At 48.4% G+C, this 27,519-nt stretch overlaps 2 protein-coding genes across 3 annotated transcripts; both read left to right on the plus strand.

Moving 5' to 3' along the window:
* The first annotated feature begins 433 nt into the window (after positions 1-433).
* On the plus strand, positions 434-11,463 carry OCSTAMP (osteoclast stimulatory transmembrane protein). 2 transcript variants are annotated; one of them, XM_009567578.2, is made up of 4 exons: positions 434-821; positions 4,501-4,729; positions 5,208-6,252; positions 7,571-11,463. In XM_009567578.2, the coding sequence occupies exons 2-4, from the start codon at positions 4,686-4,688 to the stop codon at positions 7,910-7,912; spliced, it is 1,431 nt and encodes a 476-aa protein (XP_009565873.2). In that variant the 5' UTR covers positions 434-821; positions 4,501-4,685; the 3' UTR covers positions 7,913-11,463. The 2 variants fall into 2 exon arrangements, with proteins under 2 accessions (XP_009565873.2, XP_053937911.1); XM_054081936.1 differs by lacking the exon at positions 434-821 and adding an exon at positions 882-1,031.
* Positions 11,464-19,675: 8,212 nt separating this feature from the next.
* On the plus strand, positions 19,676-27,506 carry LOC104065146 (thyrotropin-releasing hormone receptor). The gene is made up of 2 exons (XM_009567579.2): positions 19,676-20,452; positions 27,112-27,506. Exons 1-2 carry the CDS (start codon positions 19,676-19,678, stop codon positions 27,487-27,489), a joined length of 1,155 nt encoding a protein of 384 aa, XP_009565874.2. The 3' UTR covers positions 27,490-27,506.
* The last annotated feature ends 13 nt before the right edge of the window (positions 27,507-27,519 follow it).

Raw genomic sequence — 27,519 nt, forward strand, 5'->3', positions numbered from 1 at the left:
GGGGATGCCCCGTACCACTGTCCTGCTCCTCCAGGGCAGCTCCATGCCCGTTGTGAGCTGGGTTTGGACACCGTTGTTCTGCATGGATTGTTGTTTGGACGCAGTTGTTCTTCTCGTCAGGCTTTGGTGAAGATAGGCTGACTGATGAAGGGAAAATTGTTCCCCGCAATTCCCTTTCCCAAGAAAGTGTCCCATGAGCGACAGCATCGCTGTCCCGGGGCTGGGGGCCGCGGTGCTCTCCCCGCTGCCATGCCATGGCTGGAGCTAGTGCTGCTGCGGGAGATCAGCACTGGCTGCCGGAGCAGGGCACCCTGCAGCTCTGGAGACAGGCAGCAGGGCCCTTCGGATCATCTGATGTCAGGGCTCAAAGGGCAGCGTCCAGTCCAGCTCTGTTGCAGACACAAAGATTTACTTATGGTCCCAGCTCTGGCTAGGTTGGTGCCTCTGACTTGAATCCAGGAGGAATGATTTACTTGGGCATGAAAGCAGGATGGAGACCACAAAGTTTGTGTTGAAATCTCCAAGAATCGCCCGCGTGCCCTGGCAGGTCTGTAGTGCCGTCGGTCACTGATCAGAAGGTATTTCACAAATGCAGCCAGGGGTGGTTTATCATCCCTGTGCCGGCAGGGGAAACTGAGGCACAGAAGGGGGCAGTGACTTACCCAGGGTCACACAACGGGGCCTTGGCAGACGTGGGAAAGGTGTGAGGAGCACCCGGATCCTAAGCCTCTACTTTAGTCAAAAACCTGGCTTCTACCAACTCTACCAGCAGCCTCTGTGTTTTCCAGGGCTCCCCAGAAGATCTGGTTTAAGGCTTGCAGGTGAGAGCATTACATAATTCTGCTTTTTCATATCCAGGCATCTGTGAGAGCGGGACTTGTCTGGCATGCTTGACTTCATTTTTTTTTTTTTTTTTAAACAGAGATTTTAAGAGTTTGTAGGGGCTCCGGGTGAACTGGCCTGTGTGAACAATTTCTAATTCCATTTGCTACTGCTTAGTACTAAAAATCTGCTAAAAACAGCTTTTTAGGGTAAGTCAACCTTGTTATTCTCAAAGCTTCTATGATGTGAGTAGAGATATGAAAATTCCCAGGAAAGGGCATTTTAAGCACTGTAACCTTCTCTAACTTCAGCTACGTTGTTTTAAAGGGACTGTGACTGCCTGTGCCCCATTTCTCTAGGAATGTAAAAATCCAGCCACCGTCACAAAAGCCATTCACATTAGCAGCCTGCTTCTGAATTTTAATTAACAGGAAATGCCACTCACACATAGAAATTCAACATCCAGAATATCTCTGCTTTACTCCTTTGATGTTCCCCATCCAATCCAGGACTAACATCCACATGTTCTCCTGAGACACTTGGAGGAAAATCATCCTGGTTTATTTACACTAGGAAAGCATTTTGTAGTGTCTTTTATCCCAGAAGCATTCAAGTTGCTTTACAAACGGTTCACACAGAAGAGCTGCTCTATGGGTCTTCACAGCGGTGAGTGATTCCGGGGCTGTGCACAGCCTGTTTGCACCCAGCAGAGAGGCTGGAAGTTCAGGAGAAAAAGAGAAAGATTCCTGAAGCAAATGAAAGCTCAGTGTGATAGGGAAAATTCAGCTATTGCAGGTTAGATAGCCTTGGTTGCCATATCGCATCTATCCCCCATCAGTCACTGAAAGGCTGTTGCTGGGATTTTTCTGCATTTCTATAGCAGAAACCTAGGAAGACATAACCTGGCTCTGTGACACCGTAAGTTGTTCATTTGCATGTGATTTTAACAAGCAAAGAATCGCCACAAATAGACTGATCTTCCCCACACCCTCAATGTCTTGAATTGGCAGAATAACGTGGTCAACAGGTGCTGATGATATCGCCATGGAGAAATATCTTCACCTTTAAATCATCCTGGTTTTAGCCCTCCATTCATCTTCCCTCCCAGTCATTTTCTTAAGCTGTATCGTTCATGTACCCCACGCTTTACCTGAGATACAGCTTCTCCCTTATGTTGCACCCTCTCCCAGCATTGTCACCTCTGCAGGGGTTACCCTGGCACACAGGCTGACCTTGCAAGTGTCTTGGAAAGAGACTCCTGTTTAGACTACTCTGAGACCAACGCTGTGAGCACTGCAGTCTGCAAAGCAGAAATGGATTTTACATCTCTGCCCTGATGGGTGCAAGCTCAGTCCCCATCCCTAGGCAGAGCAAAGCCAGGCTATGTTTCCTAGCTAGAGACCAAATGAAACCTGCTGTTGTCTTCTCATGGTTACAGCACACCAGTTACAGGCGTGTGCATCTTCTCTTTGTCACCTCCTGTAGTGCCAAAAAGTCTAAATCAGGGATGTTAGAAAATTTTAGAGCTTAAGATCTATAGAGACTGGAGTTTGTTGAGAAAGCAAAGCCGCTTTAGACCACCTGGGAGCTGGACCACAAGATCCCTGGTGATACAGGGTGGAAAAAGCACTTCAGAGCATCCAGTGTATGCATCCTCAAAAGCAGCTTGTCAGCCTCCAGTTTTTCCTTCACTTCATCAGTTTTCCTTAGAAGTCTCTCACTCACGGACTTCTTCAGTTTAAGGAATTAAATGAGCAGAGATCTTGAGGTACTTTAGCAGAATATGACCGCAAGATGTCACAGTTGCTTTGCTGAGATGAATGGTCACTCCATGTCCTGCTTCCCAGCCTTCACCGTTCTTTGTATATCTGTATAAACACACACAGTTTTGATTGATTTTCTTTGGCAAAGCAAGCGTGTTCATTGTATCCTGGGGGAAGTTAGGCATCGGTGGTTGTACTTAATTTATCAGTTCAGGGTATAAAATAGAAGATATCCTAGATTTAGGGTAGTCGAGCCCACAGGGATCAATTTTGAGGAGAGACGGGAAAATCTAGGTTTGACTTTGCTTACAAACACTTCTTGGTGCTGCCTGAGTTACTGGTCAAGCGCAGATCCTCCACAGACATCAGCTCCTCTTTGTCAGATGATGCAGCAGGCTGAGAAAACACTCATCACTGTGTTGTGGACTTGAGGTTTCTCACATTTTGGGGTTTTTTTTGCTAACATTTTTTTCAGTCCAGAAATGCATCTGCTTAGCCTGGATGGCATCTCAGGAACTGATGAAATCAGTAAGTTCAGAAATACAGTGAGAAAGAAGTTCAGTCTCAGAGTAGTGTCTAAGGAGAACCTGATGAGTTTTGCAGAATACAGCTATGAGTCTTTCGGGGGAGTCCTTTATAGTCTGCAAATTGAATTCAAGACTTAATTCATGGACTGTGCAAGCAATTGCTCTAAACAAATGTCACTTTCTTTCAATTCCACATAGCTGGTGCCTCTTCTTTGAGGTGAGGTTTTCTCATTTGGGTCACCACAAGGAAACCTTTATTCTATCAACCATGTTGGAAAAAGAAAAACTCTATCAACAAAGCAGAGCTTTGGAGTGGAGCAGCAAGGGCAGAAAGAACCTTCGCTGGTACCTGCAGGAAGGGCTGAGGAGGCAGGCAGAGGTTTGCTCTGCTTACTTCTGCTTCTGATTTCTTGACTTCCAATGACGGCTGCTGCCGCGGGGTCCGGCCACGTCCCCTGGGGAAGGTGCTGCTCTCCCACTGCTCGCCAGAGAGCAGAGCCTGTGTGCTCTGTCCTGGGGGGCAGCTTTGACAGGGCTGACCTGCAGCCCTTCGCCCTCTCCCGCCCAGGGGAGCGTGAGAACATCCTGGGGACCCAGTGGTTCCCACCAAGTTGGAGGGCTTGGCTCGGCACGGGACAGCGAGTCCCTGTGCAGAGTGGTCTCAGTGGCATTGGGGTGAGATTTGTCAACTTTGCAAGGTGGTGTCTTAGTGTGAAAGTGTCTGGCAAAGAAGCAAGTGTGGTGGGAGCCAGGGATGGCTCACATAAAACACAAGCTCCATGCGAGGGGAGAGTCAGCGGTGGTACACGTTTGTTGTGTGCCAGCTGATCAGAGGAGGGGCAATCCTCCTCTTTGGAAACGTAACTAAGGAGCAACTACCACGGGCTGGTCCTCGTCTCCTGGTAAGTGGGGACTGCACATCCTGGCCTGCACGTCTGGAAGCTTCTCAGTGCTTTGGGAATCCTGCCTGTGACAAGGCTTTCTTTGCAGTGGATTTGCTAGCTATAGGGAACTGGGAAAGGTTCAAGTTTGAAGCTTCATCTTCCTCTGCTAGGACTATGAGACGAGCCTTTCAGCAGTTTGTGTACCCTGCGCACAAGCTCACTATCGCAGCAGGGAGCAGCAGCCTGCCAGAAAAGATGAACAATTATCCACATATGGTTTGCTGTGTCCTACCATGTCCTTTGTGCCCTGAGAGATGTCCGAAAGAAGAAAAGCTGCCCTTCTCTCTGAGAGATAGCCCAGCCTTGCTGCTCGCTGGTGGGCAGTGGGAAGTCAGCTGGGATGAGACAGCTGATTTCCCCACAAGGGATGGTGACACCCTATGTTCCGTGTGATGCTTGTTCCATCTTCGTCAGTCCATATGTCATTGACTCATTTTTTTTCAGCTATGTGTCATGAAAGTAAGCCTTCTCTGCAACAACAGTAAGACCAAAAGAAGCGCACAGCCCAAGCAGTGCTGTGCGTCCCGGCTCTGCCCTGTAGTGGGGTTATTCCCCAGGCTTCATGTACCGGATTTGCCCACTCACTTCAGGAATCACCAGTGTTACTGATCTGAATTTCCTTAAAGAAAATGGAGAGTTTTCGAGCAAGACTGAGGATCCTCTCTGCAAGTGGGTAGGTACCGTCTACTTAATCCCTTGACTTCCCTCTGCCTCGATAGCTGTTGAATGGCCATTTTTTCTACCGCAAGAAACTCCTTTGCTAGTAAAAATTGTACCTCAAAGGATAACTGAAACTGGTGTCAGGCAGGAGACAAGGATTTCCTAGCAGAGTTTAATCCTGGGGAGAGGCTCTTTCTGCCCACCAGGTTTTCTGGTCTCTGGAGAATCACTCCAGATATGAGGCCTGAGAAACAATATTCCTTTCCTAATGTTTGTTTTCATTAAACATTTATATAGCTTTGTGGGACATTTAATTTCATCTACAGTGTCCAAATTGTTCTTCTTGGAGATTTCCTCTGGCACTGGATATTTGGCATGGAACTGTTTTTGCTGACATTATAGCCTCATGAGTGATCACCTTGAGAAAGCCCCCTGATTAGTGCACATTCAGACTTCCTCTGCTAACACCCAGGTACTTGTTCTTTTTACAGGATGAGAGCCCATATCTACTGTGAAGACTTTCTGTTCCCAAAAGTGCGCAGGACAGCAGCAGACCTATGGTCGGTTTACTCCAAGCCTGTCCCAGCAAATGGCAGAGAGCTGTGGACCTTGTTTCTGCAGTGCTCCTGTGTTACAGTGGTGATAGGAGGCCTCTTTTACAACTGGATATTTGCTTCCCTGGAGTATTCCTGGCATCTCTCCATTGCAATGGCCATCTCCTTCAGTCTGCTCCTTCTTCTGACCCTTTTCTTGGTGCATCCTGCCCGTTGTGTCTTCAGTATGATCATGCCTACATTAGGTACCAAACAAGGACGGAAGCTTCTCTTGTCAACCTGCATCATGATAGTGGCAGTTAACGTAACACCCAACATCTTAAGCAACATTAAAACCATACTGCAGGTAATTAAGTGCATCTGCAAGAACTCCTCTGAGAGTCTTTTGAACTCCACTGCTCTGCTAGGGAAGGCTTCCTGGGAGTTTGGGGATGCAATCCAAAAAAATGTTGATTCTGCTAATATTGATAGGCCTATGAATGGCCATTTTCAGTTTTCACTGCTTCATAACAGCTCCTTGATTTACCACCAAATGCACCTTGCTGGTGAGAAAATTGGAAGGGACTTTTTGGCTGTTGAAGTACTGGTCAAAGACTCTGTACAAATAGGCAACAAGCTGGTAGCTGGCTTCTCCATGCTCTATCTCTGTTTTGAATCCACTTGGTATTTGAAAAACTATCTTACCAACCTCCGCTTTGACAATTTTTACATCACCAAGAAGCTGGAGTGTTTAGCTGTGGACAGAAAATCAGCTCATCTGCTGGTGAGGTCACCCAGAAACCTCATTCGACCAACAGGCTTGAAGTTATCCAGGGAAGAAGTGATGCTGTGCCTTGTGCAAACCATGCTCCTCACTGTGGCCCTGATGCTAATGCTGGTGGTTGTGGCAATGGACCACTTTGCGTTTAGCATGGCAGACACAGCGGTGAGAAAGGCGGCTCAGTTCTCTGTGGTGCCCATTGCTCTCAGCATCAAATACAGGGTAAGTGCCCTCTCCTTCCCTGCATGGGGACCCCGCTATGAATCACATCAGAGGAGGTGGGGAGCAGTCTTTGCGTAATCCTCACTTCCCTCCCCAGCAGTTGGCTGGACAAACAATGGAACAGGCTTCGGGGGAGGACGAAGAGGCACAACCTGAGCTGCTCCTTCCAGTACATGAAACGGCAGCATATACCCACTCCAAGTTACACTTGGGAGCAAGGAGGGGAGAAAATAGTACTTCACACTGCAAAGACATTGCTAGCACGTGGTAGTCAGATGTCCCCATACCTCCAGGTTCCTTTCCTTGGTAGGGAGGAGGAATGGGCTTCCCTGTGGTGCCATCCCCTCACTACAGAGTATGTACAGCACAAAAGGAAGGGGGAAGCAGTTGAATATGCGTCTTGGTTGCGAGGATGTTTCCCCATCTTATTGCATTAGTCATTCTTTAAAGAGAAAGCCCTGCTCACTGGTTTTGTTGTCTCCCTGTGTGATCCTTTTCACACACACCCACCCCCCTCCCAGTTTCTCTCTGTTTTAATATCCTCTATCTGGTTCAGCTTTTTAGCTTTCCTCTTCTCCCTTGCAGCCTGTTGCAGCCTGCTGCCCTCCCCAGCCCTGAGGCTCCTTAGCACAGATATGTGTTTATGATGAATTTACAGTAAAATAATCAGAGCTTAGAAAAACCCTCTAATATACAAATATGCAGCCACTAATACTGCTGTCTCTGTTGTGTCTTTCATTGTCAGTCTCACAGTCAATACCTGTTACGATCTCTGTAACAGCAGATGGTGATGACAGACAGGGCTGGGTCTCACTGTGCCGGGTACTCAGCACCTGCTCATAGAATCAGAATGGTTTGGGTTGTAAGGGATCTTAAAGATCGCCTAGTTCCAACCCACTTGCCATGGGCAGGGACACCTCCCACTGGATCCGCGTGTTCAAAGCCCCATCCAACCTGGCCTTGAACACCCCCAGGGATGGGGCAGCCCCAGCTTTCCTGGGCAACCTGGACCGGTGTCCCACCACTCTCATCGTGAAGAAATTCTTCCTTATGTCTGGTCTGAATCTGCCCCTCTCCAGTTTATACCCATTGGCCCTCATCCTATCACTACCAGCCTTTGGGAACAGTCCCTCCCCGTCACTCTGTTTTTCTCATTCAGCCTGAAGTGTACGAGTAAATGCCCTTCAATGTTGTTCTCTTAGTGCACCCAAACAAGCTGTAACAGTGCTTGCACACACCCCGGGCTGATGTTTTTGTTGTAACCGGTTGATTTTGCTTTGTTCATACCCCATTTAACTTTTAACTCTCTTTATTACAGGCTAAAATAGGCATCTTGCCCTTTCTTTCAAAACTTTTCCCACTTTTTTATGAAGAATTACCACTTCAGGACTTTGAAAAAAGCTACCACCATTATCTGATCTCCAGCTCTGCCCACTGCAGCATCAGCCCCCCGAAGCCTCCCAGCCCCTCCGTGCTGCTCGTCGTGGGGCTGCTCTTCTGCACCCTCTACGCTACCGTATTCCTGGAAACCTATGCACGCCGCCTGTGCAGAACAATCGCAGGTTCCTTCTTTGAGAGCTGGGAGGAGAAGCGAGTGCTTTACCTCTACAAGAAGCTGTCCAGGAAGCCCAAGGAGGAAGAAAACTGTGTGAAAAACTAAGGATAATTTTGGAAATGCAGGTGATGCTCAAGACCCGTGGCACTGGCTGGGCACAAGCTTCTGTAGTGGGATCATGCATTTAATTTTCCAGAGTCGCAGGAGTGGTTGGAATTTTGGGGAAAAACATTGGCAAAGAAAAAGGGCTCTGTGTGTGTGTGTGTGTGTGAAATATCGTATTTTGTCTTAATTTGAGAAAAATGGGCTACATTTTCTTCCTTTTTTTCTGTTTTGTAATCTAGAAGGTCTAGATTCAGCTGTTTGAGGAGTGATGTGATATAGCTCACATGGCTTGGAGGATATGAGCAGAATTAGGTAAAGCCAACTGAGAAATATGTGGGAGTTCAGGTGGGGAAGAGCTTATTTATCTCCCCCACCACATCCATACTGGAAGAAGTATATGCTTCCTTTCTTTCTCAAGTTATCCTTTCAGGCAGGAGAAAGGAAACTCATTTGAGTTGCTTAATTTAATTTTCAGGGAGTTTTTCCTTCAGGTTTTGTGGACAGAAACCTGGGTAGATTGGATAAACATTAGCACTTAGAAGACAGTTCATTCACCCAAGAAACTGTCATTTCAGCCACTGAAATAAATTCAAGGCAAACATGACCATACGATACACGTCCTGGACATGGGTGATGGTGAAAAACAGCAAATGGGAACTTTATGAAATCTCTTCACAAGGGCTTTTCAAAATGAGTTATAAACAAAATAGCTGAAGGACCTCAGAAGGGGATGAGACCAGCCAATAAGGGTCAGTTTGGATGCCATTCTCTTTTTCTGAGTTACAAGTGATAGGATGAGAGGAAGCACTCTCAAATTGTGCCAGGGGAGGTTTATATCGAATATTAGGTAAAATGTCTTCACCGAAAGGGTTGTCAAGCATTGGAACAGGCTCCCCAGGGGAGTGATGGAATCACCATCCCTGGAGGTGTAGATGTGGCAACAGGGAAGCAGCAGGACTTGGAGGGCTGGAGCTGCCTGAACCAAGAGCTGGTTTTATGTGTTGGTTGTTTCAGACTTAGAAACTATGGTATCACATCCAAGATGCAAAAATCCATCACTAGGGCAATGGCTGAAACATGTTACTTTTGAAAGAAAGGCTCATCAGACATCTCTGTAAGGGCAGGAGCCAGAGGGGGGAGAGAGAAATCACTGCCAGGTTAAAAAAAAAGCAACTTTGTGGCTTTGTTTCTTCCAAGCATCTATATTATCTTCCTCCTTTCTCCATTAGTCTTCATTAAGGTAATTATTTGACATAATGCACCTCAATGAGATTAAATTACAGAAGTGAAGTGGCAGCTGCAGCCAGATGCACTGAATTCTCTCAGCTTCTAAGATGCTTGAAAAAAAATAGGTCTGGATTATTTTTTTTAAGCATCTGCCTAACAAAATCCTGGTGCAGTCACCTCCCCAGATTTCTTAATTCCCTGCTGTTCTGGTGATTAATCCAAAAACTTTTCTTCCTCTACAGCAACTATGGGTTTTGTTATAAGGTTTCTGTACAAAATGCCGTATGCTGCTCTATTTGGCGAAAGCAAAAAGATTTCCGTGTGCCCGCTGAATAGCCAAAATTATCTGGAACAAGGGATTAAAATAGGTGGGAGGAGAACAGAAGAGCCCCTCCAACGTAATTACATTACTGGGAAAGGATAATAATCCACGTGAGGTACTGCCACTCTGCCTCTGTCTCCGGAGTTGCAGCCTTCACAAACCCTTTGTAAAGCAGAGATGTGCTCCCATTTCCATTTTGCAGAAGAGACGAAACATGAGATTTTTATAAACTTCTTTGGTGGGTGTCACGCCACTTTCAGAGAGTTCGGTTACAGAGAACCGTGGGCAGCAGAGCTCCCGTTGCCTACCTGCATCTAGGGGTCAATCCTCCTGCCCTGGTTTGGCCATCTGCCCTAGGATCATGCCCCGTGTGCCCTTCATCTCCTCAGCCTTGTGACCCTCATGCATGGATTTTTTTTTTTATTTGCTTTAATAGCCATGTAGAAATCAATAAGGGAAGAATTTGGGTTTGGAAGGTGAACACCTTGCAAAGTGCTGGTGAGGAGGAGAGAGTTGGGAAGCCAAAAAACTATATTTCATAATACTGATGCTGAGGTTTGTTACTGAGAAAAGGGGGTAATAAACGTTGTGAAGTGTTCCACTCTGCTGTGTAGTGTCATCTTGATAGAGTCACAAGGGTTTTTTAAAATACAGGAAGGAAAATGTCACTGATACCTATTGTGGTTATTCTAGAGGTGAAGTCGTACTGATGTTAAAATGTGTTTACGCTGAAGGCTGATATACTTTAATATCACTGAAAAGCTAGTGCCCTTGAAAAGGTGTTAACAGAGAGTACTGTTGCTTGAATTGATGTCATCAAATATAGGTATGTATCGTACACAGTTAAGTGATGAATCTATTCTGAGAGGAAAGGGGATGCTGAAAGGTGGCTTCTGGCAATTATACCTCTTAACCCAGATATTCATGGGAGAAACTAAATGTAAGACGCTCTGGCAAGCTTGACACTTGAGTGGGACACTCACGGAAGAACTCTGGGTGGTTTCCAGCCTTTGGGACCAGCCAGGAGAGTCATGGGGAAACCACAGGAATGGAGTTGAACTTAAAGCAGTGTGTGGCAGAGGTGAGAGCTGGGGCGGCCCGCATGGGCTGAGCAGAGGGGACCTGCCGGCACGGCTGGAAGGAGCTTAATCCCTGCAGCAACTTGCTTTTCCACCTCTCTGGAGTGAGTGTCAGCAAGACCCCAGGAACAGAAATGGGAAAGGAGGCCCCGAGGAGTGGAGGATGGGTGCTCTGATAGGCCCTGCTTTGGCAGGAACAGCTTGTGCAGCACATCAGCCGTGGTGCCCCGTTTCCCTGGGCAGGGGAGCTGGCAGGAGGCAGAGCTGCTGGAAATTGCTTTGCTCTCCTGTGAGACATTGTTCCTCAGCAAGATAAAGGCATGACAAAATAGAAAAAGTTACCCATTATAGAGTCATATTGCGTGCTCTAGAGGTAAGCTGCCTTGCCAGAGTTTGCTTAATAGTGCAACAGAGAAATACTGAACCGATTTAACCAGCAGGCAAAGTTAATTTATTCCCATGTTTTTATTAAGCAGAGCTAATTTACGGGCCTCATTATTTGCTCAGGGATTTTCACCCCTCAGAGCCTCTCCAGACTCCAGTCCTCACTTCAGCTTGTCATGGCTCTTGTTGTCTTTGCTTTTTCTCAGCTGTACCCTCCGCTCTTGCAGGCAGGAGGAAGCAGGGAGCGCAGCTTTGCTGTGCCTGGGACCCACAGGGCAGGTCCCGCGTGTCCACCTCCTCCACAGGGGAAATCCCGGCAAGGCAGTGCTGCTCCCACACTAGCACAGTGGCTCATTTACTGTCTAAATGGCTTTATGCGGGGAAATATTCCATCACATCTAGCTTCTAGGTTTGGATATTCATGACATTTAAAGTTCAGGGTCAGATGTTTGAGTGCAGAGGCAGGGCTGGGTTGTTCTGGACGGGCTTGGTGATGGGTACCAAGCTTCCTTGCTCATGCCAAGCCACTGGGACCCTGCTGTCAGTGGCTTGTCGTTGTAACTCAAATTTGCTTCCACTACCACCAGTCAAAGTGTTGGCATTGACTTTAGGGGAGCTGGAACTGCCTCCTGTGTCTGCAGTTACTTCTCCCTGCTCCTTGCAGAGCAATAACCCCTGAGGACAAGGGAACCCAGGGATGGTGTGGAGGGCTGGGCAACAGAGGGGACGTGAACTCCAACAGCTCCCAGCAGCCCTGGAGCTCCCGCTGGAGTAGGGCTTGTCACTAAGGGTTGAAGTCCTTTATTTTGGCCCTGGCAAGAGGGTGACCCTGTCTGCAGTCACTCCCCGACCAGGTGTCCCTGAGGCCTTTTCTCCCAGTATTCCCCACCATATGCTGCCTTCAAAGCTGTGTTTGGTAGGGCAGGCAGGAGTGGATCAGGCAGGGCTGTCTGCCTGTTTTCTCCCTCGTACTTGTTGAGATTTAAACTTCTTAATTACCTAAAGCGTTAATTGCAAGAGAGAAAGGCTTTGGATTACCCTTTCCTCCACTAGTACAATAAGACCAGGGAACAGAGAGACCCTCACACACGGGACAGGATGCACCCTGAAGCCCCTGATTCCCTTGGGGTTGTGTGATATATTTTTGTGTCTTTTTCATAGATAAAATATATGCTAAGTTCCTGCTTATGGCTGGCTGGCAGGCAAGAATGAATGGCCTTAATATACTGAGGAGCAAGTGTAAACTCTTCAGCTAAGACAGTGCTCTAAGAAAGATCTCATCCATAGCCACAAATCTGCATCTACTAGAGCAGACAACCAAGCAAACAAAAATATCTCTCTGGAAGTATTTCCCAATTTTTAAGCAAATTCCATTTTTATTGCGTTTATCCTGTGTATAGTATTTGCACTGTAATTGCAGTGAAGAAGCAACAATTACATGCATCAAACTTTAGGAAAGGAAATTTTAATGAGCATAAATAAAAGCTATTTCATAGTGTTGTGCATGCTTTGATCTGGATGCATGTACTTGCTCGCAGTGCCTTGTAGTGTACCCGAGGAGGCATCAGCGAACACGTGGAGTACTCTTCTCTGTGGGGTGCATCCTCCCGGGATATGAGGTGCTGGTGATTTGTATCAGTTGAAAGTGTCAAATGAAACATGACTTCAGTGTAGAAAAGCGAAAAAATGCTGATGTGAAGTATCCCAGAGAGGGAGATCTTCTCTTCCTTTGATCTGACCACTGAAATCTGTTGCTTTGCAGAAGATGGTGCTGTGGCTGGCCACAAAGAACGGATTGCCGTGTCACCAGAGCTGCTCATTGCAGGAAGGTTGGTGGCACAAGTCCAGCTGGTACAGCATGCCCTCAGGGTGCTGCCAGCAGCCCTGGTGCCCAGGGCGAGATGGTCCCAAATGATTAATCCCATCTGCAACTTCCATCAAAATATGCAAAGGCTCCCAGCAGTGACTCAGTAACGATGGTCTCTGGAGTCTACATCTCTGATTAATGCTGAGATGGGCAAGGCTGAGCCTTCAGCGAGCTGTGCTCTGCACAGCCAGGGAATGGCTGTGTTAGCACTTGGAGAAGGGAGTGCTTTGTGCTAAGAATTCCCATCCAAAGGCAGGTCCCCCACGCTGAGCACTGCATGGACACCCAGCAAGGGCAGCTCCAGCCCAAAGCATTTACCTTTTTGACAAGGATTGGAGAGATGAGGAAATTCCTCAAAGGTAATCAGTGAGGGGGAAAACCTCTTTTGGACAGGATTTTCCCTGCCTTTCGCACAATGACAAGCCCATTCCAGGGGCTTGGCTGGACTGTGAGCTGCTAGTGCCAAAACAAGAGGTAGGGAGAAGAGATGAGATTATCTTTAGGGGTAAGAGGTGATAAACAAACCACTGTCTAAGTACAAAGGCTGCCAGGGGCTGATTTCAAGCAATAATATGAATGACTTATCAGCACCACATTATCATGAACCAGTGTCTGGTACTGGTGAAAAATCACTGTTTCATGACTTGGGGCTGAAAGCACAAATTCATAAATCCACCAGGACCACTACACTCCTATGGTGTCTGGCACCTCAACTGGGCTGGCAGCTGTGCTCCAGGACCACCAGGACTAGCAGCTGATGACCAGGCATTCCATCACTCCTAAAGTGACACGAGGTATTTATCTAGAAGCAACTGCCTGGAGATGTGATGCAAATCGGTAGATGGCACCACAGCTAGTTCTTGTTCTTTTGAGCAAATTCTCTTAGAGACCAGTATTTTTTCTGAGGAGGAACCAAAATGTGTCAAAATGAGCTGAAGATGTGAGAGAGATGTAGAGAGAAGGAGAGATTTGCAATTCATAGGGAGAGTTTCCCCAGTCCTGGCTCTTTGAAATGCACATTGTGTCAGGGTTTCACTCTGAACTCAATGCCTCACGTTTTGCAACAGAAAATTTCCAATTTAGTTGTAACAGACCTTCGGCCTGCAAGAAAAGGAGTGGAAATGAGAAAGAAGCAGGGCTGTTTATCCCAGAAGACTGCTAGAAGCCAGGATGCTGATACAGAAGCCCATTCTCTAGGCAACATCCTCAGCCCCCCAGTTTCCAGGACTCCGTGCACATCACTGATTTGTAAAGGTGACGGGAGATGTGAGCACCAGCTCATTCTTCACATGCTCAGAGGAGCCCCGAGACACATGATTTCAGCTGGCACCTCCAGTGGTTCACAGGGGACACGAGATGTCATGGCACGTTGAGGAGGTGCTGAGGAAATCAAGTCATTCAGAGGTTTGCCTCCATCACTTTGCAGCCATCCCCGAAGACTGAGACAAAAACAGTTCTGATTTTCTTCACAGATGAGGAATCAGGGAAATTAAATCATGAGGAGAGATGTTTCCAACGTGCAAACATAAGGTGGGAAAGAACATGTCTTCACACATTTCTTACTTCTATTCTGTTCCAGTCTGACCTTCTGCAATTAGTTCCTCCAACAACAGGTGAAGAGACGTTTTCGTATCTGAGAAGGGAGAAAAGCCAAGTCTATCAATTTATTTCACAAAAGATTTAAAAAAACCCACAATGGTATGAATAGTGGGGGTGATCCATGGCTTGGACAAGAGGTTTTCCTTTGAAGTAGGGTGAGAAACTGAAATGGCCGAGTTGAAATGCTGAAAGCTTCCTCTTTCATTAGTTGGAAATACGTTGTGGTTGTTCAGACAAGGGAGCGGGAACTCGGCAAATTACAGGAAGGAGTAGGTTGCAGCCGAAGGCTTGGCTTGGCTGAGCTGACTCACATTTCCTTTTACCAGGAGAGAAAAAAAATTGCTCCGTGGGCCTAATACTTTGTGCTTTGCGCTCCCAGGGCATTGGCAATGACAGGTTCGCCACCTCAGTTAGGTGGGTGTACAGGGTAGGGGCAACTTTGGTCCCATGTAGCCCTCTCCTTAGTAAAAAAAGATGCCTAAAACCAGTGCGGATTTTGCTCTTCCAGGAGCAGCTGATGTTGCACACAAGGTCCTGGGCTCCATGTGGAGTGAGCACAGTGCCCTGATGAGACTGATTGGAGGAAGGATCATTCTCTGGCATTAAAATAAATTCATCTTGGAGCAGGGAGAGCTTTCTCCTCTTACTGGACACTGTGATGAGCAGTGGCCACAGGAAAAATTGGAAAATGATTGAACCCTACAGTCAGCTGAACACTTTGAAACCACTAATTGGGTGGAGGAGGCTGCCCAGCAGCATGATCAGCTGTAATTTCACCTGCTGTACTTTGGGACTAACCATATTGGCAGAATTAGTGGGTAAAACATGATCTGGGCAGCATCAAGGCACGGGGAGGACAAATCAGAGACACTTCTTTGTGGGGAGCATCTGCGACAGGATGAGCACTGGGGTGGGTGATTCAGGTTGGATGTGACCCAAAAGGCACATCAAAACATGATCCTGTTTTTACATTCAACATGACTTTAAGCCTCGCTGGTTTTTGCAAAGTTTCCTCTTACAACTACGAGTTTTTGTGCTGAGTGAGAGACCTGAGAAAGACCCGGAGCCATGGAGATTCCCCCTCATTGTGCTGCCCTGAAAGCCAAGCTTTCACCTGCTCCCAGGCAAAATTCTTGATGGACTCGGCACACCAGTGCAAGCAGAAGAGTTTATTGGTGGCAGCAAGAGTTGTGAACCCCAGCTTGATGCTGTGGATGATGCCTTGAGCCCTGGAGGGCCCACAGGGTGTGCAGGCGATGCCATGGGTGCAGGGCTTGGTCAGGGAGGGAGGGGAAAGGGCACTTTGGGTTCCTTCTCCGATGGCCAAAGAAGCCTTCAGCCAACTCAGAGCCAGCACTGCTGGTGATGCGGGGCAGGGCAAGGAATCCCTTGGCATGCGGGTGACAATGTTTATTTTCACAGGCTTTGTAAAGACACATTGTGTCCTGCGCTTTCTTGGCTTCGCTCAAGCCAAACGCCTGTGGCATTGGCGGTTCAAGAGCGAAGGGAAAGTAGCACCTCCAGAGCTGCACAAAGCATCCTTTCCCATGCTGCTATTCTCAGCAGAGCTGTGTAAATCCCCAACAGTTTGGTTCATTGCACTTACGAAATCAGTCCAATGCATATTACTGTGGAGTGATTTTTTAAATTATTATTATTTAGGCTGAATATCTAAGAGCTCAGCCCTTTCAGGAGCTACTTAGAGCAGAGTCTGAAGGATACACCTATTAAAATTTTAATAGGAACAGTTTACAAATAAGCTGTATTCAGAAACAATGACTTGATTTGGGATGCTCCTGGCTCTATAAGGCAGCTGATAAATGTGGAGGACTGAGCCTGGGGCACAGGGAGGCGATATCCATCACACAGCTCCAAGAAAAGTAAAATAATTCATCCTTTGTTATTAAAAATTTACTCCTGTGACCCAAAGCTGACCTCCTCGTGGTCTTCTGCATCGGCAAACAATTGTTGCATCAGTCTATCTATGCAATATTTTGATTAGAATCAACTGCATAATGCTAGCTTAGAGAAGGCAATGCGGTCACTGCTCTGAGAGGAGCAAGCTACCTCCTTCCTTCCTTCAGGTTCCAGGTGTGAGCCATGATGTGTATCTGCCACCTTGGAGAAGTTCAGGAACGCTGGCTCTGACCAAGCTGATTGGTATCTATTTTCATCTACTCATTAGTCTCTGTGCAGTGAGCAGGTTTTTCCTTGAGGACTCAGGCTCTAAACACAGCAGGGAAGCAGGGTAGGGGAGATTGTGGGTTTTTCCCCCCCATTTTGTGAAACTGCCACCACTTTGCTTTCTTTAAAAGCTCAAATTGTACTTACTATAGCTGAAGAAAAATCATTAAGATTTTCTGAAAGCATTTCCAAGACGTGGTGCATTATAGATTTAACAACAGATCTTTAGAAGAGATTGTACAAACCAGAGAAAAAGGTGCCCAAAGGGCAGGAGAAAACTCTGTGCTGACCAGACAGGGAAGAGAGGAGTATGAGATCCTGAGATGACTCGTAGAGCTGCCTGTGTTCACTGAGCCTGGAAATAAGACAAACGATCCCTGTCCTCATTTAGGGCTGGGGAAACTTCATTTCCCCATGACAGCATTGTCCTGAGCTTAGTGCTGAAATAAATGAAAGGAGCTCCTGAAGCCTGGCATCAACAGGTGGGTTTTCCCATCCATCCATCCTGCTTCTGCTGCCCCGGTGGGACATGCTGCCTGCCCCATACCTGCATCTAAGAACCTAAAGTTATTCTTCATGGTCTTCAAGCCTGTAGTGGTTTTCACCCACAGAAATCTATATCACTGCCTTCATCTTAATCTTTTTCCATTTCTTCAGCTTTCTTTTCATCCACGAGATTTTCCAGAGGGACCATGTGCTGGTTCCTTCCACATCACTGATACAAATATGGTGCAGCCCAGGCCTATGAGATAGCCTCTGTGGGGCTTTCCAGAAGATGGAGGGATGCTTCTTTGCTTGCAAAAATCATCAGAAAACCACAGGTATTTAATTTTTACAGGTGTGTAGCACATACCAAGGTCGATTTTGCATCTTTTGAAGTCCTTGACAGCTACCTCTTTGCTTGTTTGATCTCTGGGGGCATTAACACATAAAGCCCGAAAGCAATTTTCTTCTAGGCTGTGACTCTGGAACAGATGAAGGCAATTTTGACAGAAGTTCTTCTTCCTTTGTCTTTCTGAGTGAGCAATAACTGTTTCTTTTAACAGACTGACTCATAGCCTGTCTCTAAGAGCACTTGTCAGCCCTCAGGATGCTCTGCTGAGCCCCTGAGCACCTTTCTGCTGGCTCCACGCTGAGCTGCAGAGGTGCAGAGGTGGGAATCACTTCCTCACAGTCGTTCACAACTCATAATTTGGCCATTCTCTAGGGCCCAAAATCCTGTAATCCAGCCCCCCAAACCCCACTTATGGCCTCTGTGATTCAGCTTCTCCACATTCACCAGCACTGTGTGGAAGCAGCCTCCATGCCCCAGCTCTAATAGCAGAAGTTTTATGGGTTTAATATTTGTAGGTTATGAAACACCAGAGAATGGAGAGGTGTTTGTCACAGATTTGGGTAGGATGATCACTTTTCCTAGCCTTGTTTATTAATTACACGAAGCCTCAGCAGTCTTTTCTGTCCATAGGAATAAATGAGCTGCCCAGCGAGGCTGAGTGAGAGGAATGGGCTACACAAAGGACATGAGGAGATCCTGAAGCTGCTGCTGCACTGCCCGGGCACAGTCCTGCCAACCAAGACACGGGCTGCACAGCCACCCTTTCCCAGAGACTGCCCCGCCACAGCCAGCGCCCAGGGACACGGGAACCCCTGGGAAAATGAAGACCTCTCCTTCCCGAAGTTTCTGGCGGTGGGTGATGGTAGGTTTTCACAGACGACAACAGCTTGAGAGGATGCCAGGGGAGAAGGAAATGCAGAAGTATGTTGAAAGAAGGTAACACGAAATATTAGTTAAAAGAATCGATGTCCTTAGCCATCAAAATATTTGGATTTGAATCAAGCTGGAAGAAAACATTTTATACAAGCGTAGAGCTGGTTGGCCTCACCTTAGGTACACGCCTCAGTCACATCCAGAGAGTTACAGTGACTAAAGGAGTCTACAATGGGAAATGTTAATCAGCCTCCACAGAAAACCCTACTGTTTTGATGACACACAGGGAATCTCACCCGGTGTGTGCATGGGCACAGAGAGGCACCCTCAGTCCCAGCCTTGTGATGGACACACAGATCAGCTCCGGCACTCGGGCACGAGACGCTGCTTCAGGCAGATAATTTATTGCCTTTGTTGTAGCTAATAACTACTGAAGTGTCGGTGTCACAACAGTGTTCTTACTGGAGGACAGCGATGTTGATTGTTATGGCCTTTTTCCTGACAACTGCCCTAGCCCTGCAGAATAGTGTGTGATGGATGCTGTCAGAATGGTCCTTATGCAGAGGAAGGTGATGGGTGTTTCTGTAACACCTGCTGGAGCGGCCACACCTGTGAGCACTCAGGATGTAAACTCCTGGTGAGAGGCTGCAGGGTGGTGCCGAGAGCGAAGCAGGGGAATTCAGGCTGTTGGAGTGACTAAAGGGGGCATCGCCTGGCTCCTGGAGAGGTGGCTACCAGCTCAAAAAGGTGAATTCAGCCTTCATAATCTCTAGGGGCATTTCAAGTACATCTATTTAAAAAAAAAAACACCCAAAAAACGGTGGGGGGGGGGGGGGGGGGGGAGGGGCGAAGGAAAGTTAGAATGAAATGCAAGGGTCCCTGCTAAGGACTGCAAGGGCAGTTTGGGCAACTGGGGATGCTCTGGGGGGCTGCAGGGGGTCCTGATCGTAGGGGGTCCCGGCAGCTGGGAGAGGTCCTGAAGGATCCCGGGAGCTGGGGCTCCTGGGTGGCACGGGGTGGTTGCTGGGGCTGGAGGGTCCCAGGGACCGGAGGGGGTGCAAAAAGGTCCTGGGAGCTGGGGAGGGTCCAGAAGAGTCCTGGGAGCTGGGGGTCGTAGGTGGTCCCGTGCGGTTGTGGGGACTGGAGGGGTCCAGAAGAGTCCCTGGAGCTGGGGGTCCTGGGTGGTCCCGGGGACAGGGGGATCCTGGCCGCCCCCAGCCCTCCCGGAGGATGCGGAGGGGGGGGGGGAAGAGCGGGGCGGCTGCAAGACTTGGGGTGAATCGTAGAAAAAAGGGGAGGGAGGAGGCGGAGCAGGCGGGGGGTGGGGGGGGGGGGCGCGGGGACAGCGGGGCTCCGCGGAGCCGCTCCCGCACCGCCCCGCACGGAGGAGCCGATGGAGAACGGCTCGGTCAGCCCGGCAGCGGCGCTGAGCAACCAGACCCTGGGCAGGATGCCCCGGCAGCCCCTGGAGCTGCAGGTGGTCACCATCCTGCTGGTGCTGCTCATCTGCGGGGTGGGCATCGCGGGCAATGTGATGGTGGTGCTGGTGGTGCTGCGTACCAAGCACATGGTGACCCCCACCAACTGCTACCTGGTGAGCCTGGCGGTGGCTGACCTCATCGTGCTGCTGGCAGCCGGGCTGCCCAACATCTCGGAAGTGGTGGCTTCTTGGGTGTACGGCTACGCCGGCTGCCTCTGCATCACCTATTTGCAGTACCTGGGCATCAACATCTCTGCCTGGTCCATCACTGCCTTCACAGTGGAGCGCTACATTGCGATCTGCCACGCCATCAAAGCGCAGTTCCTGTGCACCGTGTCCCGCGCCAAGCGTATCATCTCATCGCTGTGGCTCTTCACCTCCCTCTATTGCCTCATGTGGTTCTTCCTGGTGGACACCACCCAGGTCACCTTCTCGGATGGAGCACAGGTCAGCTGTGGCTACCGGGTTTCCAGAAGCCTTTACATGCCTATTTACTTCTTGGATTTTGCTGTCTTCTACATCATCCCATTGGGGCTGGCAACTGTCCTCTACGGCCTCATTGCCCGTATCCTCTTCATGAATCCCCTGCCTGCCACCCCGCAGCACTCCTGCTTGGGCTCCACGCACCGAGGTGGCTCCCTCAAGCTCTCCTACTGGGGCAACAAGAGGGCGCTGAGCTCCCGCAAGCAGGTAGGGGCTCCCCGAGGGGCTGGGGCACACTGGGGTGAAGGCAGCACTGTCAGGGGCTCAGTGCTTTGAGGAGCATTCTGGCAGGGGACAGGGTGCCCCAACATTTTGCTTCCCTTTGTAGAGGGAGCTAGGTGGGTCCATTTGCTGCGTGGAGGGTTCCCCCGGAGCCCCACAAGGGTTTGGCAGCACAGATGGGCTCCCCTTGCTTTGGCTGGGCTTGGCAGGGCAGGGTCGGGCTTCAGAATAACTTGGGAGAGGCAGAAGCACAGGGGTATTTGCTGGCTAATTAATTACTGGTTACCTTCCCGAGCAGGGGGGTGTTGGGTCACATTATGCCTGCAGGACTTGCCTCCCAGGCAGGGTCCTGGGCAGGTGATCTTGGATTTAGAGGAGCAAAGGGAAGGGAGAGCTGGCACAGCTCCCTGAGTTCAACCCTAGCAGCCAGGGAAGGTGCTTTGGTGTCACAGTGTTGTGTTTGCATCTTGGTGACTCCTCTGTTGTTCATCTGCCTGGTTGCTCCCCATCCCCTTCTCCCACCTCCTGCCCTCATTCCTCCTCTTTCTCTGTCCACACGGACAATTACTGCCCCTTGCCCCATCTCCTTGGACAGGTCAGCATCTGACATGGGACACTCTTGCCTGCTTGCTGGCTGTTTGCAGGAGACTATTCCATTTTGGTTTCAGACTTCCTATAGGCAGAAGCATGGGCTATTTTAAATGAAAGGGCTGAATGTGGGAGTCTGTCTTAAGTCCCTGAAACCACCAGTTCTCTTGTGATTTTGAGTGAGCGGACCCTGATTTCCACACAGGCCGAAATAAGCTTCAGCCTGCCTTGAAGTCCTCATTTTTCCCATTCAGTATATTGTTGCCTGACTTGCACGGGAATCTCCATTCCCCATGACAGACGATTCAGTTGTGAAGGGGAAGCAAACAGCCCAGAGGGTGTGTATTTCTTCATGAACTTCTAAGTCTTCCCAGTTCAGCTTTTTCTGCCTTTTTCTCTAGCCCTGAAGGGTTTAAAGGAAGTCCTGACTTTGCTGCTCTCCCAGGGTTGCTGGCTCTGTGGGAGCCTCAGGCAGGGTGTTGAGCAGAGAGGTCTCTAGATACTACAAGGCAGTACCAGAAGGTGTAGGTTTGTGGACCTCTCCTTCCAGAGCCCCTGCTGCAGGCACTGGCGTGGCTGTGCTGCACACAGCGTGCTCCAGTGTCATAACGACGAGTGGCTAAGGACACTAGTCCTGAATGAGCACTCCAGCTCCTGGAAACATCTTGTGCTCCCTTTTCTGTTAGAGTTTTCTCAAGATTGTCATTACCTCCCTATCTTAGCATGCAAAGACTTCCCCTGGACGGCCTGTGGTCACAGAGCTGGCATCATTCGGAACAAAGATGGCACTGAGTTTTTAAACTGTAAATCCGTTTCCCAGGGCTTCCAGCTGCATTTTGTTGAATGCTTCCTTCTGATTTCACATCATCAGCTCTTCAAAGCAAGCCGTTTTGAGAGTGATGGAGCTGTGCCACTGGTGGTGTGTGGGTTAGAGAGCTGACAGGGGTTGGTGGCTGTCAAAAAGATGAAATGCTGCACCCCAGAGGTGGCGGCAGTCCAGGTTTTTCCTTTCTTAAGTTGGATATAGCATAAAGCAATTGCTTCACTTCGTACATAATCAGAGGAAAAATTATATGACTGTCCATAAGAATGAGAGGGGAGAAAACCCAGGATCTGTGAGTTAACTTTAACCATTTTATTTACTGCTAGTTGATCTGCTGGACATTTGGTGTAGAAATAAGTTGTCTGTGCTCCAAAGCCAAGTAAAACCTTACAACTATTTTGATGAGAGTTCCAGGCAGTGCGTACAGGAGTGCTTTGAGCATAACAAACCCAGGTCCTGTCAGAGCATCTACCTCAGCACTGAAATCCAGCCAGGGACTTTTGTTGGTGGTGCGATGGATTGAGGAGCAGAAGCTGCAATAAATCATGATTCTGCATCTAGTTATTAGGGAAACCCCAATACCCAGCTATCCTGGTAGGAAAGAGACCTCCAGAGACCCTGGAGGCTCACCGCTGTATTCTGCCTTCAATTTGTCTCTAAGCTGGGGCAGCTGGGGCCACAGGAATGATAGTTTTGGGGAGAAGCTGCAGCGTGCAGGACCCCAGAGGGACAGTGGGGTCAGAGCAGAGAGAATGTTCAGGCTGAGTGCTGGCGAATGGGCAGATTGTTAAGAAAGTGATGTTAATGTGCGAAAGAAGGTAGCTGAATCCATTAATGCCAGCGGAACTGGCAGATATAGATGCTGGATAGAAGGGACTTAAAAATGATCCCAGAGGAGAGCATTCCCATGGCCAGTGAGGCCCCACGATGGGACATGTGGGCAAAGGAGACAGAGGTGCATGTGCCCATGTGAAGGGGCAGGGCAAAGTCCTGGAGGGGGGCTTTGGCTCCCATAGCAGCCCCAGCACTTGGATCCATGGAACACCCCACCAACCTGGCTTTAGCAAAGGCAGGAGAGAGGCACAGAAGGAACCTGAATGCTCTTCTCCAGGCAACATTCAGCTCCAGGGAACTCAATGACAAAAAGCTCTTGTGCAATGGGCAGGTATGAGACCTAAAATGAAGCAGCCTGGACACTGGTGTCCTGTGTCATCTACAGCAGAAGAAAAGTTTCCTCTCTGATTTTCTGACCGCTATGGAATTGCTGCCCTGAAAACCAGATGAAACTTGTGGAAAGAAGAAACACAGATGGATCTCAACTCAGACCACCGAACGCTATTTTGTGATAGCTGATGCTGGCAGAGGAGCTCGTAAGCAGGTTTCCTTGCTCATTAATCACCCGTGGCCAGGGTGGAAAGAAAGGGCAGCCTGACAGGTATTGCCATCTACCCTCACGCTCTCCTGAGAAGTGCTGACAGCTTTTGAAAATGTCATCATGAATTTCCAGGGGAGGCCCTTTGAAAAAGGTCTTGTCCCAAGCGTCAGAAGTGAGGACACAGCATTGGAAACTGTGCTCATAACAAATGCTGTTGGTCTCCAATCTGACAGGGTGATGAGGAGGCTGTAAAAGTGATGCATCTGCTACCACTGGGAAAGATCAATGTACAAGTGCAGATTCTTTAAAATGCCACTACCATGTAGACTACACCACCAAAGACACCTTTAGAAATCATGGTTGAAAATTTGGTCCAAATCAGCAATAGTCTTGCTGTCTGACAGGCTTCACTCGTGCAGCAAGAGCTTCCCAGGACCCGGCAGACGGCAGGTTGTGTTCCAGTGATGCAGCGAAGCAGGACTCCAGCCCTCCAAACACCTTTGAGTTTGATGGGGTGATGGTGCGCAAGTATCTGCCAGATTCCCATCACAAGCCAGTGGTATGAGAAGGTGAGTTGGCTCCCAGAGGATCTGTTGGCCAGGAGAGCAGAACAGGATGGGAGCACAGGGTGCATGTAGCTCAGGTGGTCCCTTTGACCAGGGTACAGACACCCACACTGGCGCTCCTTCTCTTTCCTCTCTTTATAGAGGAACCAGGTTTTCCAGGTCCCATGTCCAGAGCTGCTTGGAAGATGTTCAAAAGAGGCTACTGCAAAGGTACCCATTTTTCTCCCTTGACTCTGAAGAACCTGGATGGCTGCAGGTATTTTGCTGTGGATGAGCTCCTATGCAGCCCCAGTGCTGCACTGCCTGCTGCTCAGAGTGTGAAGATGCTGCTACTGCCTCAGTAGCGCCCCTAAAACATGAGAGACCAGAGCAGGACAGCCCAAGGGTGAGTTGTGCTGTATTTATCACCTATGGAGAAAGGGCCTCGGATCCAAACACCAGCCACTTCCAAGCACGTATTTCACCTGCTGGAGAGGGACCACTAGAGGGAGCGTGATTCCTGAAAAAAGGATGCTGCAGCTCGGATGACTCTTCCTGGACGAGGAGGGGTGTCACTGGGTGGGGAGAAGCGTTTGTGGCCCCCAGGACAGGGGCAGAGGCTGGACACCGAGCTGCCAGAGAGGATGAGGTGGAAGGGCTGAGCAGGGATGCAAGAGGCCAATCATCTCGTATGGAGCAAGAAGGATGCTCACAGTGGGTTTGCCTTAGGAGTTACGCCGGGCTTGTCGCACAGAGGTAGAAGAGCTGCCCCTGAGCTTTGGCGTGGGAAAGAAACCAGGATGTAGCCACAGGTGCGTACAGCAGATATCCTTGGCCATTCAGCAAAAACACTGCCTTACATGCTGAAAGCATTTTTCAGCTAAATATCAGTTGTTCCAATAAAACATACCCTTCTGTCTACAAGCCCTTGTCTTACTTCTATCCATAGACCCCTTACAGCTGTGTGCACACACACTATGTACAACAGAGTTGTTGACAAACATTTGTTGGAAAAGTTGTTGTCCCTGAGCTGGGACATCCCCTGAGGGGTGCTTTGAGGCTTGTGACCTGGGTGCAGCTTCCTTGGAGAGCACTGAAGGTGTTTAGTGAGATGGAGGCAATAAATCCTCATGGTGCTGTGTTCAACCTGTTTCCCCTTCCAGGACAATGAGAGCTTTCTTCACAGGGTTTTACGACGTGTAGCAAGAAGCATTCTTCGTCTGGAAGTGCTTTGTGGTCTTCTGTGGTCTGGAGGGAGGTGTTGGGGGATTTGCTTGGATGCAAGCTGGGCAAGCGCTCACTGGCACTTCTGCCATTTCTATAACAACTTGCCAAACAGCAGAAGCAGTTATGGCTAAAAAGCAGATGAATCACTAGTTCTCTTCCAGCCTACGTTTCCTGTAGTCTCAGAAAGGACCAGAATGAGCTTACTTATCAGTCTTCTTGGAACACTCTCCCCTGATGTTGTCACTCACTCCCCTAGCATTGTCACTTGGATGCAGAGCACAGATCCATCTTCACAAACATTGTGGGTTCCTGAACAATAAAACATGGCAGAAGTAACAACAATTGAAACGCTGAAGATGTTTCAATGTCAGGAGACAACACACGAGCAGTATTAATGTGTTAGCTTTAAAGGAGACATTTCAGCCATACAGAAACCTCCCATTTGGAAGGGACACCTGCCAGAGGGCAGAGCTAAGTGTGTAAAAGTTCAGGGATTTATTCTCCCCAGCCTTCCAAGGGTAACTTTGCATCTTGGAAACTGAGACAGCCACTGAGTGAGGAGTGTCTGTCTAAGTGAGGCCCTGCAGAGGCATGGTATGTCACTTTCCCAGGACATATTTTGCAGCATTTTGCTGCCTAGGACTGCTGAAGTCGACAGAAAGACTCTCGCCAACCTTACCTCCAAGACAGCCTATCTGTTCAGGAGCTTTTCTATAAACCAGATTATTACCCAGGCAGTTGCACACTAGATAGCATGGCCTGGAACCAAAAGCTTGTAAGATGGGTCTTGCTCTTCTGCATCTAGCCAGCCCTCATAAAAGGCATTGAAAAGCTCTGAAGCTACCTTTTACTGACACATCTTGTACAGTCCCTCATATCTTTCCCAAAAGATGACAAACTGCAGCAGCAAACATGCTGCAGTCTTACCAACAGCCTCAGCAGCATCAATATCACCGCAAGATCTTATTCTGGGAAGTGTCCTCACATTCTCATTAAACCACAGACAGCAAAACACTTCTATTTTGGCCTCAGCTTGACAATAGTCCCTTTCTTCTAGGGAAAGTTTTGTTGCTACTACCAACCACCCCTGATTTCTACTCAAAGCATTACAGGAAGGCATAGCTTCTTGTAACTAAGTATAAAAAACACTCCAAGAAAAGCTGAGAGACTGTGAATGTGATCTAAGTGCATATTTCTGTACTGAGAACTGGAGTCATTGCACAACTCCCTTTCTGACATTTGAAACACGACTGCGTTAATATGCATGTGGCATCAGTGTTTACTCATACTTTCCTCCTTGGGGACATGTGTATTCTGTAAGTTTTTGCTGGAAGGTGATTGTCACCTACCAGAAATAGCTGTCTAAATTTTTAGCATCGTTGCAGTTTCAGCACAAAAGCCCATTTTTTAAAACAAGCTTGAGTCAAGCTGAGGGCAATTACTGCTCGCTTCTGAATTCTCAGGTTATTCTTGTTCTTAGTATGTTAATATAGTACTTTCCTAGCATGCTGCAAATGGAAATAACCCATACCAATTAGCTAAGAAACTCCTATATCAGCATGAGTAGGAATGTGTGTAGGACTCCAGGCAGTTTCCACTGCTCTCAGTGCTGCTCTGTCCCAGGAGTCTACCCTGGGAACAACATAGACGGCATAGGAAATGAGAAGATCCTAGGCAGGGAGTTGAGATACACCCATGTCACCCCCAGAAGTTAGGACCCCACTTCTGCACAGGTTAGTTTCCCCACTAATTTACTGCTATGAGCAATTTGCAAATTTGCTTTGTGGTGCAAGAATTGCCATGATTAAAAAGCTCATTTCCAGGCTGCAGGATGCTTGCCTCAAAGAGCTTTAAAGACTCTTTGATGGTGGGTGAAAACCTGTCATTTAAGGGGTTTATTTATGCAGGATTGTTTGATGAACAAAATGGATTCAGAGAGGGATACCCCCATGGTTCGTGTACCTATTTTTATGTCTTAAAGAGAGGTATAAGCTGTATGTAGACTGAATTAGCTGTCTGCACCGTTTCTCCAGGTGGGAAAGCTGTCATCTGACTATTTCTCTTTTTCTATATCCCCACTGGCAAGGTGACCAAAATGCTGGCTGTTGTGGTGGCCCTCTTTGCTCTTCTGTGGATGCCTTATCGCACACTGGTGGTGGTGAACTCCTTCATGGACCCTCCATATCTGAACATCTGGTTCCTTCTCTTCTGCCGCCTGTGCATCTACCTGAACAGTGCCATCAACCCCATCATCTACAACCTCATGTCACAGAAATTCAGGGCTGCCTTTAGGAAGCTATGCAAGTGTGAAGGGAAGAGTGCCGAGAACCCCACGCCGTATACTGCTCCAGTCTACTACAGCGTTATGAAGGATTATTCTCATGACAGCTCCGATCACATCACTGAACAAAAAGATCTGAACAGTCTCCCTGGACCTGCAAAGAAGAATAAGCCTGTCAAATGAATCCTGGGACGCTGAAACAACGCAGGCAGT

This window comes from Cuculus canorus, chromosome 16 (assembly GCF_017976375.1).
Source record: "Cuculus canorus isolate bCucCan1 chromosome 16, bCucCan1.pri, whole genome shotgun sequence".
Taxonomy (NCBI): Eukaryota; Metazoa; Chordata; class Aves; order Cuculiformes; family Cuculidae; genus Cuculus; species Cuculus canorus.

Bases quoted from the DNA above. Each gene is read 5' to 3' on its own strand.
- LOC104065146 (XM_009567579.2), top strand. From the start codon at position 19,676: ATGGAGAACGGCTCGGTCAGCCCGGCAGCGGCGCTGAGCAACCAGACC. The intron at 20,453-27,111 runs GTAGGGGCTCCC...CCCACTGGCAAG, and splicing joins CGCTGAGCTCCCGCAAGCAG to GTGACCAAAATGCTGGCTGT.
- OCSTAMP (XM_009567578.2), top strand. From the start codon at position 4,686: ATGGAGAGTTTTCGAGCAAGACTGAGGATCCTCTCTGCAAGTGG. The intron at 4,730-5,207 runs GTAGGTACCGTC...TTCTTTTTACAG, and splicing joins AGGATCCTCTCTGCAAGTGG to GATGAGAGCCCATATCTACT. The intron at 6,253-7,570 runs GTAAGTGCCCTC...TCTTTATTACAG, and splicing joins CTCTCAGCATCAAATACAGG to GCTAAAATAGGCATCTTGCC.